Raw genomic sequence first — 12500 nt, 5'->3', positions numbered from 1 at the left:
CACACACACACACACACACACACACACAAACACACACACACACACACACACACACATACGTTGGTGGAAGATAATAAGAGGAGGCCGAGGACGAGGAGAAGAGAAGCACGCGCGTGCACGCGTTTCCCCATGCCTGCCTGCCTGCCTGGGCTTAATTTAACCTCCAAAACCGTAGAGCAGGGGTTCTCATTAGGGGTGAAATTCACCCCCAGGGGGGAATTTTGGGTTTCTAGGGGTGAATTGTGACCTCGGTAAGTTTACGGGGTGAGGAAAGCAAATATAGGCTTTGGCCTATCTGGCCTGTCACCTGGGCTGGAATTATACCAGTGCTAACCCAGGTTAATCTTAGGATTAGAAAAGTGTTACTGTAACGGAATGGGTGTAACGGTATCGTTACATGATCTCCACCGAGGGTTACTTGCACACACAAGATGTAACGGGGTCGTTACATCATCTCCAGAAAGGGGTTACTTGGTACACACCTTTTAAGTTTTGTTCTTTATTCGTCACACTCTTTGAAACTTAGATACACAGTTCTACACAATCTTAATACTAGGGCACGTCACAAGAACCGACGCTCCTCTGGGTCTTGCCAGAGAGTTTTCCTCTCCAGAAGTGCCGAATGGACAAGTTCTTGAGTTGCCTTTAATCGTGATCTTAACAATAATCTCTTGTTAGTCTGTTGTCCCACATGGGTGGGGCAACTGCATTAATTACGTATTGATGTCTACTACCATACATGTTAATTATATATCCAGGGGAGGACCGTCAGTATACGTAATATCGTATGTCAGTACTGGGTGGCTACTAGATTGATCGCGTGTGTTCGTGTGTGTGTGTGTAGTCGTCTGGTGCTTGGCAGTGCCGGTCACACGGGCACGAAGTGTTGAGTCGGCAAGTTTGAGAGGATGCGCTTAGCTCAGCGAGCTTTTGGCGCCTGGACGTCGGGATAGTGTGGTGCAGGCGGTTGAGTGGGGGGTGAGTGGAAGTGAGTGGGTTATATGACTTATTGATATACTCACATGTATATGAGACGTATACATATCGCTCTCCCCCTGGGGTTAGGTGGCACCCGGCACCTTAGGTTACATGGTTTACAAAAGTATTCATATGGGTAATACATTGAGAAAAGGTTCAGAGACACAAAATCCTGGGTGATTATATGTGGAGATGGGGGGGTTGTTGCTGAAGTGAATCCGAGGTCCCAAGGGGGATCATGAACTGTAAATAAGGGTATGCGATGTTGTGTCTCCGAAGAGTAGTGTTGTGTCTCACCAGATTACATATTATATCAAATATCATATGAAAGGTTTCACTATATGTTTGATAACACTGTTGAAATCACTTTCCAAATGTTATGGCGTTCATGTGTTTTATCACCATCACTGTAGGGAATGTCATTTTCTAACCCAGTTCTATGGGTAGTGAGGTGTAGCACATCGCACTTGTTGATACTCACAGTATATATGTATATATTTCCGTAAGAATTATTATGATATTTAGGACATTGGGTGAGTTGAGTAGTTACTTTCAGCTTTATTGAGGACTCTACTTGCGTAGGCTATGGGATGCTCTTTGCCATTGTCATCATTCTGTTGTAGGACTGCGCCTATTCCTTTAGAGGAGGCGTCTGTGTAAAGAAAGAATTCTTTCTTCATGTCAGGGAAGGCTAGTACAGGGGCTGTGGTCAGAGAGTGTTTCAGTGTGTCGAAACTTTGTTGTTCTGTTTCTGACCATTGAAATGGTTCGCCTTTCCTTGTGAATTTGGTTAGGGGGGAAGCTATGTGTGCAAAATTTTGGATAAAATGTCTATAATAAGATGCAAGCCCTACGAAACTTCTGGTTTCATCTGCGTTTCTGGGGGTTGGGAAGGTGTTTATGGTATGTATTTTGTCTGTGTTTGTATGGATCCCCTTTGCATCCACTTTATGGCCTAGGAAGGTGAGTTCCTTCATGAGGAATCTACATTTCCCTAATTGAATCTTTAACCCCGTATATTTGAGACGTTTGATGACAATCTCTAAAGTGTTAAGGTGGTCTCTTTCTGTGGGGCTATATATAATGAGGTCGTCTAAATAGACGAATAATGAGACTCCTATCATGTCACTGAATATGCGGGTCATCAACCGTTGTTGGGTTGAGGGGGCGTTTTTAAGGCCAAAGGGCATACGTTCAAAATGGAAATGTCCCTTATCAGTGGAGAATGCAGTTACGGGTTTTGATTCTTCAGTGAGTTCTACTTGCCAGAAGGCTGACTTAAGGTCAATGGTGGAAAAAACCGAGTTACCGTTACCTATTGATTGGAGGACGTCCTGCATGGCAGGTAGTGGGTGTGGGTCAGATTGAGTTAGATGATTGACACTCCTAAAATCTACAACAGGGCGTAGGGTTCCGTCTTTCTTAGGGACCAAAAAGAGGGGACTGTTCCATGGGGAGTCTGAATGGGAAATTACGCCTTGGTGTATCATCTCTTGTACACTGCTATTGACTTGGGATTTCCTACTGTGAGGTATGCGGTAAGCGGGGGTGTATGAAGGGGGGGGGGTGTTAGGGGGAATTTGGATGTGATGTTTGATTATATCACATTTGCCTAGTGGTTCACCTTCTAAGGCGACAGCTGATCTATTCCTCTGTAGGAGAGCTAATAGCTCGTTATGAATTTCTCCGTCAGCTGATGTTATGATTTGGTCTGGATGGATAGGGGTGAGGGGTTGTGTTGGTCTTACTGGGTTGATGTGTTGTGGGAGTGGTTCCTGGATAGGGGAATTATGGAGGTGGACTGCGCAAATGTTAGTATTCTTCCTGATTTTACGGTGTTGGTCTGAGAGGTTAGTTAACATGGCTAAGGTCGTTCTATTTTCCTGGATTATGTCCCAAGAGTGTTCAATTGAGATGTTGGTAAGTCTAGACGTTTCTGAGTCAATTATGACGTCCTGATGTCCGATTGCTCCGGGTATGAATAGTGGGACAGTCATGGAATGTCTAGGGGGAATGATGACTATGTTAGACATCTATGCCTTTGAGGTGACATAAGGGGGTGGTCGGAAGGAATAGCTGTTATTTGGAATTGGAGTATTTGAGGAAGGGAGACATGAGAGAGGTTGTGTGTCTGAGTCGGGTGTTTCAGGGACAGTTGGCTCATCATTCACATCTGAGAAGGAGATGTTATTTTTCTCTAGGTCTATAATAGTTTTCCATGTCCTCAATGATTTTAATCCTATTATACCTTGTTGATCGAGACTCCATTCGTCAGCTATGTGGAAAGGTGTGAAACTTACTTGGAAGTTGTTGACTTCTATATTTAAGTCTATGGTGTCGTGTAGAGAAATGGTGCTCCCTTCTAGTAGGAGTCCTTCCATATTGGAAAATTGAATTTGGGGTGGGTCATTTAATGCTTCATAGAGAGCTCTTGGGATGATGTTCAGGTTTGTTCCTGTATCAACCATCATGTCAACTGTGAGTTGATCTAGGGTCACTTTTAGGGTGACGTAGTTGTGTTGTGTGTGAGATATTCCTATGGTGGTTTGGTGCGTGAGGCTGGTACGCGTTCCCCCAATCGGTGTTGAGTTGTGCGTGTTGTGTGGGAGGGAGCTGTTTGTCGAGAGGTGGTGAACGGTTTGCTAGTTCTCTGGTGAGGTTGTGGTTGTGATTTCTGTAGGTAACACTCTTCGTTGGAGTGAGTTGTTGTTTTCTGTAGGCTGCAGTATTTGTTTGGATGTGTTGGTGTAGGTAGGAGTGGAGGTTTGGAGGGGGGTGGAGCTTGTATGGTTTGATATTGCACCTTGCATTGCGCATCCGTATGGGAGGTAGTACCATGAACTGAGCAAGGGATGGGGTGGTGTTGTACCTGCGGGTATTGTTGTTGCTGTGTTCGACACTGGGCATCGGTGTGGGAAATGGTTCCATGAACTGAGCAAGGGATAGGGTGGCGTGGTGCCTGTGTTTGCATTTGTTGTTTTTGTATGCAGTCTCTAGTGTTGTGACTGTTTGACAAATGGTAGGAACACCACTTAGAAGATTGTCCTTGATTGGTGGGAGGGGGCTGCTGTGACTGAAGGCTATTTAGTCTGGGGAGATAGTGGGGGGTGGATAAAGATACATTGCAAGCATTGGTGATATCTAGGATATAGGTATAAGCTAGAGGGTTTCTAGTGTTTAGCTCCCTGTTGGAGGCTTCCTTTAAACACTTTGGAGGGAGTTGGGAGAGATAGAAACCTATCTCAAAGAATGTTAGTAAGTGTTGTAAGGTCATGACCTTTTGACCAAATTGGTCAGTGTGGATCCAAGGAGAGTTATTCTCCAGGTCCTCTCTGACTTCTTTAATTCCGTTTGCTACGAAATCCATAATGTTCGTTTGTGGTTGGACTCTAGTGTTATTGAGGAAAGTGAGAAGGAAAGTGATGTTGTTTGCTTGTTTGTTGTGAAAGACATTAAGAAGGTGGTGTTTATATTCTTGATATGTGATTCCACATGCAACTAAACTGTCTAGCATCCTTGCCTTTGAACGGCAAATGTCAGATGGGTCTATTTTCTGACGGCACAAATTAATCTGAGTCAGAGTAGTGTTGGTTCTTTGAGAAAAACAGGTCACATGCTGTCAGGAAGTCTGTAATGGATAATCCACTATCTTGGGAAAAGGTTGGGATTTCTGTGAGGGGGGTAATGGTTTGATAGTTGTTAATTATTGTTGGTTGAGGTTGTGGGTAAGGATAATATTGTGGGTTTGGAGGAAGGTTAGGTGGTGGTTGGTGGTATGGTGTGGAGGTGTCTTGACCAGATGGGGTATGGGGAGAAGGAAAGGGGAAGTTTTGGTAGGCATGGGGAGCGTGATGGGCTGAATGGGAGTGGGGGTATTGTGTGTTGGGATATGGGGGTTGAACTGATTATGGCTTATAGGAGGTGTAGTTTGCATATTTGGCTGGATGGGAGGAATGGGTGGTTGTAGTTGTGAGGGGTGAAAGGGGTCTATTTGAGAGGGTTGGTTCTGTGGCTGAATGTGAGGGGAGGTATTGTGTGTTGGGATATGGGGTTTGAACTGATTATGGCTTATAGGAGGTGTAGTTTGCATATTTGGCTGGATGGGAGGAATGGGTTGTTGTAGTTGTGAGGGGTGAAAGGGGTCTATTTGATAGAGTTGGTTAAAAAAGGGTAAGATATCATTCTCATAAAGAGGGATTATTGGGGTACCTGCCTTAGGGGCGTCGTGGTCGGAGGTACGTGAGCGGTTATGGTCTAAGGGCTTTGTGGTAATGTCAACCTGTGGATTTAATTGATGAGGATCTGGTTCGTCTTTGTCTAGTTTTGAGTTACGTGATGGGTTTTCCTCTTGAGATTTAGAGAGGATGGTTTCTACCGCTTTTTTTAATTTGCTTCTCGTTCCTGTTGCCATGTTAGTGGTTAACTAGAGATGCATGTATTACTTAATAGTTAGGTGAGATGGGAGGTCTAAGTTGAAATAGTTAAATTAGAAATATTTGGTATACATCACCTAAGGGGTAGTATGTTATGGTTAGATAAGAGAGGGGGGGGATATAGGGTGTCAACGGTTATACAGTATAAATATGTAACGGGTTTACATATGTAAAATCATAAATATATATATATATATATATATATATATATATATATATATATATATATATAATAAAATGTGGGAATATTATGAGATATAACAAGGAGTTAAATATTGTGATATTCCACTTATAATAGAATTAACTATGGTTATCGAAATTTTTTAAAATTGTATAGGTTATATATAAAATGGGTTTACAATAACAAATAGGTTACATTGATAAAAATGTATAAGTTATATTAAATATAAACGGATAATACGTAAAATATTGAAAATGTATATAGTGTAAACAAGAATTACTTAACTGGAAGAATGCATATGAATATGATATTATGTAATAGTTAAATCTAGTAAAAGTTATTGCATATACAAATATATGTTTGACTAGATAAACACCATATGAGGACGGAGCCTTTATTTGTACGACGTTTCGCTTATTACAGCTTTTTCAAGTACAAGTTGAGATACAAATGCTTGAGATTAAATAAGGGGAAAGGAGGGAACGGGGAGAGAAAAAGGGGGGGGGGGAAGGAGGAGGAGGAGGAGGAGGAGGAGGAGGAGGGTGGGGGGATGGACACTGGGAAAGGATGAGAATGCCGGCCCAAACGTCCGTGAGCGAAATGTCCACAAAGGGTGGTTTAAGTATTTAATATTTTGCTGGCCATGGGTATTAGGGGAATAATGTGAGGAGATATGTTAAACATGCCCCTGTTTTGTTCAATAGTGTTCGTTCCTTGAATGATTGCTGCTTCTAAACACTTCCTGCGGATTTTGTCTGGTTCCCGCATCAGCAGCTCTGCATTCTTCCAGTCCATAAGATGGTTTTCCTTGTTTCTATGTGTCACACATGCATTGGTGGTGACATCATGCCTGACGTCGTAACGGTGTTCACGTATTCGTGTATTCAGGTCACGTGACGTTTCTCCGATGTAAACTTTATCACATCCTGAACACGGAATACGATAAACACCGGCTTTGGTGCTCGGTGTCTGATTGTTGTGTGTTTCCGTCTTCGTGATGTCTTTTATTGTTCTGCTTGTCTGACACACTATTTCCAAGTTGGTGGTTCTTAAAAGACGTGTCAGGTTGGTGGCAATGTCGCCGGTTGGCAACACGAGACGTCTAGTTGTGCTGTCCTGCTGCCTACGGCTTTCCCGAATCTTAGCGGCCTGCTGTTTGCAATTATCTAAAAGAAACTCTGGAAATTTTAGTGTTAAAAAGGTCTCTTTAATAAACCTGCACTCTTCTTCTAAGTATTTTGCACTACATATCCTAAATGCCCTAAGGAAAAAACCTATTACTACTCCTCTCTTGGTCCTTATATCATGGTGGGAGTAGAAATGAAAAACCATCTTATGGACTGGAAGAATGCAGAGCTGCTGATGCGGGAACCAGACAAAATCCGCAGGAAGTGTTTAGAAGCAGCAATCATTCAAGGAACGAACACTATTGAACAAAACAGGGGCATGTTTAACATATCTCCTCACATTATTCCCCTAATACCCATGGCCAGCAAAATATTAAATACTTAAACCACCCTTTGTGGACATTTCGCTCACGGACGTTTGGGCCGGCATTCTCATCCTTTCCCAGTGTCCATCCCCCCACCCTCCTCCTCCTCCTCCTCCTCCTCCTCCTCCTCCTTCCCCCCCCCCTTTTTCTCTCCCCGTTCCCTCCTTTCCCCTTATTTAATCTCAAGCATTTGTATCTCAACTTGTACTTGAAAAAGCTGTAATAAGCGAAACGTCGTACAAATAAAGGCTCCGTCCTCATATGGTGTTTATCTAGTCAATCTTGTCGGCAGACTGCCACTTTTAAGCAAATATATGTTGTTTTAAAAATAGGCAAAATATGTTAAATGTTGAAATATATAATTATAAGAGCTACTGGTTAAATTATGAGAAAGGTATGACAACCAAAAGAAAAAGGTGTACATAAAGTATATAAATACAGAGAAACCAAATATGTATAAATTTAATAAATGTGGAATTAATATATATATATATATATATATATATATATATATAGAGATGGAATAGAGTAAGGTTTACGTGCGTTGGGCACGTGGGTATCTGAAGGTATAATGGTTACCTTGATACCGTGAGCTGAATCGAGTGGTATGCCAATGTCCAGCAGGGGGGTGATCTTGTTTACGTAGCAATTGTAGCAGCCGAAGGTGGCGATCGGTAAGGTAGGTTGGGTGGTTGGAGTGTATAAGCGGGAATGCTGGCTGGGGGGATGAGGTGGCTGTTACGCGGGTCTGTGCGTAAGTGGTGTGAATCCTCTGGGGCGGATGAATTATGCTCGCATGTTATGGAAAGGGAGACAAAGCGAGTATCAGGGATGGTTTGAATGGGTAATGTAGGGTTATTATTATGGAATATATTGGAATTAAGTGGAAGAAATTTATGTTACCTTGAGATCGTTGATTTTGGTAGTGTGGAATAGGTTGTGACGATTGCCCTGGATTGTGTAGTGTGAACTAAGTTCTTGTTCGTGGAGAGCGGTTCGTTCCGTGCGGGTGGTGTTCGTACTTGAATGTAGGTGGAGAAAATGGACGGGTTTGAAGGTACTGGTCACTTCTTTATAGGACATCGTAGTCTCTTCGGAGAAATTGGGTTGCGGGTACACGCTGCCACCAGATGTAACGGAATGGGTGTAACGGTATCGTTACATGATCTCCACCGAGGGTTACTTGCACACACAAGATGTAACGGGGTCGTTACATCATCTCCAGAAAGGGGTTACTTGGTACACACCTTTTAAGTTTCGTTCTTAATTCGTCACACTCTTTGAAACTTAGATACACAGTTCTACACAATCTTAATACTAGGGCACGTCACAAGAACCGACGCTCCTCTGGGTCTTGCCAGAGAGTTTTCCTCTCCGGAAGTGCCGAATGGACAAGTTCTTGAGTTGCCTTTAATCGTGATCTTAACAATAATCTCTTGTTAGTCTGTTGTCCCACATGGGTGGGGCAACTGCATTAATTACGTATTGATGTCTACTACCATACATGTTAATTATATATCCAGGGGAGGACCGTCAGTATACGTAATATCGTATGTCAGTACTGGGTGGCTACTAGATTGATCGCGTGTGTTCGTGTGTGTGTGTGTAGTCGTCTGGTGCTTGGCAGTGCCGGTCACACGGGCACGAAGTGTTGAGTCGGCAAGTTTGAGAGGATGCGCTTAGCTCAGCGAGCTTTTGGCGCCTGGACGTAGGGATAGTGTGGTGCAGGCGGTTGAGTGGGGGGTGAGTGGAAGTGAGTGGGTTATATGACTTATTGATATACTCACATGTATATGAGACGTATACATTACGCTGTGCGATAATATCTGCATATTATTTAGAATGCACCTTTTGAAACATGCAATCTTGGAAAGGTGGGGGGAATGACATTCTGGCAAATGGTGAAAGGGGTGCATGAGCCAAGCAAGGCTGAGAACCCCTGCCGTAGAGGGTTCTGCCCTGGCGTTTGAGGGCGTAGACGACATCCATAGCAGTGACCGTCTTCCTCTTGATGTGTTCCGTGTAGGTGACAGCGTCGCGGATAACATTCTCGAGGAAGACCTTTAGAACTCCATGTGTCTCTTCGTAGATGAATCCAGAGATACGCTTGACTCCTCCACGTCGTGCCAGACGGCGGATGGCAGGCTTGGTGATACCCTGGATGTTATCACGGAGAACCTTGCGGTGGAGCTTGGCGCCTCCCTTTCCAAGTCCCTTTCCTCCTTTGTCACGACCGGTCATGATGAAGACGGGACAATACGAGCATAGCTCCCCTTCCCGTAAAATACAACTAGGTAAATACACACACACACACACACACACACACACACACACACACACACACACACACACACACACACACACACACACACACACACACACACACACACACACACACACACACACACACACTTCAACGAATGGACGGCTTAGAAGACGTTCTGAAGAGAATTGAAGTTTGTGGATCCCAACGCAAAGAGAAGTGCCTATTGTATTTACAGGGTGGGGGGAAATTGCTCGTGGAGTAGTAGGAAAGTAGGGAAAGAGGAAAGGGGGAGGGATTACTGAGGGAAATGGAAGGAAATGAGGAAGGAGTAGACTTGGCCCAGGCAGACAGGCGAAAGGTAAACAAAAGGCCTTCCGATGACGATGAAATGTCTAATAAAAATGTAAAGATTAGAAGTATAGACAAGAGCAATACAGTAGAAAGTGATGAGAATATTTTCCAGGGATTTAAAGAGGGTGGGGGGGACACCCCCCCACCCACCCACCCCCCGACTGACAAGACTAGAAGAGAAGGTCGATAAGATGATCGAGGACTTGGAGCGTAAGTTCGGTCATGTTGACAGTATTATACGAAGAGTTGAAAAATTGGAAGAACTGGAGAGGGCGAACAAAAACTTAACTAAGGAAATTGAAGAATTAAAAAAAAAACAGTTAAAAGAAGTAAAAGATGAGAATAAAGTCTTAAAGGAGAATAATAAGGAGAACAAGGAGGGTTGGAAAAAAAATCATGAAAATAGCAAGGTTGCATTCACTGACATAATCAGACAGCAAATGAATGAACAAACTGAAAACTCAGTTATTAAAGTGATGAGACAGAAGGAGAATATAGTAAGACTTAGCAGACAAAAAGAAATGTATAATTATATTAGGAATGGAAGAGAAACATAACCCAGATAGAACCACAAGAATCAAAGAGGAAAATGAAAAAGTAAGAAATTTACTAGAATTAGTTCAGGAAGATGAACCAGAAATAATGAAACAAATCGAAGAGAAATTCAGGCTAGGGAAATATAGTACAGACAAGACCAGACCAATCAAGATTAAATTCAGGTCACAAACTACGGCTGAGAATATCTTATCCAAAACAGGGAAACTAGCAACAAGTGAACAATATAAAAAGGTATGGATAAAAAGGGAAATGAATAAAGAGGAAAGAGAGGAAGAAAAACAGAAAAGACTTGAAGAAAAGGAAAAAAAACGAGATAAGAACGGAGTCAGAAAAAGAGAGATTCTATTGGAGAGTAGTGAATATGAAACTAAAGAAAGTCGACATACAAGAGAAAAACAAAAGGGAAACAGAGAACACAATGGAAGTGGCAGAAAACTAAGAGTGTCTTACACAAATATAGATGGATTAATAACAGGATTGAATGAACTGAATGATTATTTGAAAGAAAAAGAACCAGACATAATGGGAATTGTAGAAACAAAATTAAAAGGTCCACTACCACCCAACAGTGTAGGACATGATGCATATAATTATTGGATTAGAAACAGAGTGAAAAAGGAAGGGGGTGGAGTTATGTTCCTGACTAAGAAGGATATAAACGTGAAGTGTGTCATATATGGAAAGAATACAGTAGAGATGATAATGATGGAAGTAGAAGACAGAGATAAGAAGAACAGAAAGTTTGTGATAAATTATGTGCCCCCAAAAACAGCCTCATGGGAAGAGAGTGAACATAAAAGTATGTTAGAGGACACAAAGATAACATTAAACAAGATAATGGAAGAGGGAGGAAGAATAGTTATGATGGGCGACTTTAATTGCAAAGAAATCTGCTGGGAAGAAATGACAGTAAAGGGTGGAGACAGCTCATGGGGAAACGCTCTACTCGAGATGGTTACTGACCATACAATGACACAATGGATACAGGAGAACACTAGGTATAGAAATGAAGAAGAGCCATCGAAACTAGACCTAGTAATTACATCCGAACCTAGAATAGTGGACAAAATTGAATATAAAACACCAATAAGTAAAAGTGACCACATATTGATTGAACTGGAACTTAATGAAGAAAAATATATGAAAAGAAATGAACAATACAGAAAAGGAAGAATGATGTATGAAAAAACAAACTTTGATAAAATAAGAGAATTCTTTCAAAAGGAAAACTGGGAAGAAATATACAAAGAAGAAACAACAGTAGAAGAGAAATGGAATATTTTAACAAAAATTTACAAAAAAGGAGTGGAAAAGTATGTCCCAAGACATAAACAAGAAAAAGAATATGTAAAATGCTGGTACAACAAAAGCTGTAGGGAGTTAAAAGACAAAAGAGACAAAGCCTGGACAAGATGGAAAAAAGACAGAAGACCTGAAAAATTGAAAATATATACCGGTTATAGAAATGAATATGTACAAATGTGCAGAGAGGAAAAGAGAAAATATGAAAAAGATATCATAGAAAAGTGTAAAGATCAACCAAAACTATTCTACAGATTTGTAAACAATAAACTGAAAAACAAACAAGACTTGGAGAAATTAAGACAGGAGGGAGTTGAATACACTGAGGAAATGGAAATGGCGGAAATTATGAACAAACATTTTAAATCACTGTTTACAAGGGAGAACATACAACCTGAAGAGAACGAATGGAAAGAGAAAGTCCCCCCTATGGAAGAAATAGAAGTAACAAAGAATGAAATATTAACACACTTGAATAATCTTGATGTCAGAAAATCGCATGGACCAGATGAAATAGCAAACTGGATACTAAAAGAATGCAGGAATGAACTGGCAGACAAAATACATAGCATACTAAATAGTTCCTTGAAAGAAGGAAAAGTTCCAGAAGATTGGAAAAAAGCAAATATAGTACCTATATACAAAGGAGGAAATAAAGAAGACCCTACAAACTATAGACCAGTCTCTCTAACAAGTACAATAGCAAAAATTTGTGAAAGAATTATCAAAAGTAGATGGGTAAAATATTTAGAAAAAAACAAAGTGTTAAATCCAAGGCAATTTGGATTCAGACAAGGACGATCATGTGTCACCAATTTAATATGTTTCTATTCAAGGCTAATAGATATAATACAAGAAAGAGATGGATGGGCGGACTGTGCATTTCTAGACCTAAAGAAAGCTTTTGACAAAGTACCACATAAGATGTTGCTTAAGAAA

The 12500-nt window shown here is 41.5% G+C and overlaps 2 protein-coding genes across 2 annotated transcripts in view; one reads left to right on the top strand and one right to left on the bottom strand.

Moving 5' to 3' along the window:
- LOC143034179 (galactoside alpha-(1,2)-fucosyltransferase 1-like) overlaps positions 1-12500 on the top strand; it is a 25578-nt gene that overhangs the window by 1039 nt on the left and 12039 nt on the right. The gene's annotated exons all lie outside the window — the stretch shown is intronic.
- Positions 7979-9325, bottom strand: LOC143033443 (histone H4-like). Its single transcript, XM_076198896.1, has 2 exons — positions 8933-9325; positions 7979-8035 (listed from the first exon to the last, which is right to left on the bottom strand). Exons 1-2 carry the CDS (start codon positions 9323-9325, stop codon positions 7979-7981), a joined length of 450 nt encoding a protein of 149 aa, XP_076055011.1.

Source organism: Oratosquilla oratoria, chromosome 2 (assembly GCF_046742065.1).
Source record: "Oratosquilla oratoria isolate Oo_2021 chromosome 2, ASM4674206v1, whole genome shotgun sequence".
Taxonomy (NCBI): domain Eukaryota; kingdom Metazoa; phylum Arthropoda; class Malacostraca; order Stomatopoda; family Squillidae; genus Oratosquilla; species Oratosquilla oratoria.
This window is presented reverse-complemented; position numbering and strand designations above follow the sequence as displayed.

Excerpts from the sequence above, each read along its gene's own strand:
- LOC143033443 (XM_076198896.1), bottom strand. The coding sequence starts at position 9,325 with ATGACCGGTCGTGACAAAGGAGGAAAGGGACTTGGAAAGGGAGGCGCC. Across the intron at positions 8,036-8,932 it reads AAGATTGCATGTTTCAAAAG|GGCAATCGTCACAACCTATT; the intron begins GTGCATTCTAAA and ends TACACAATCCAG.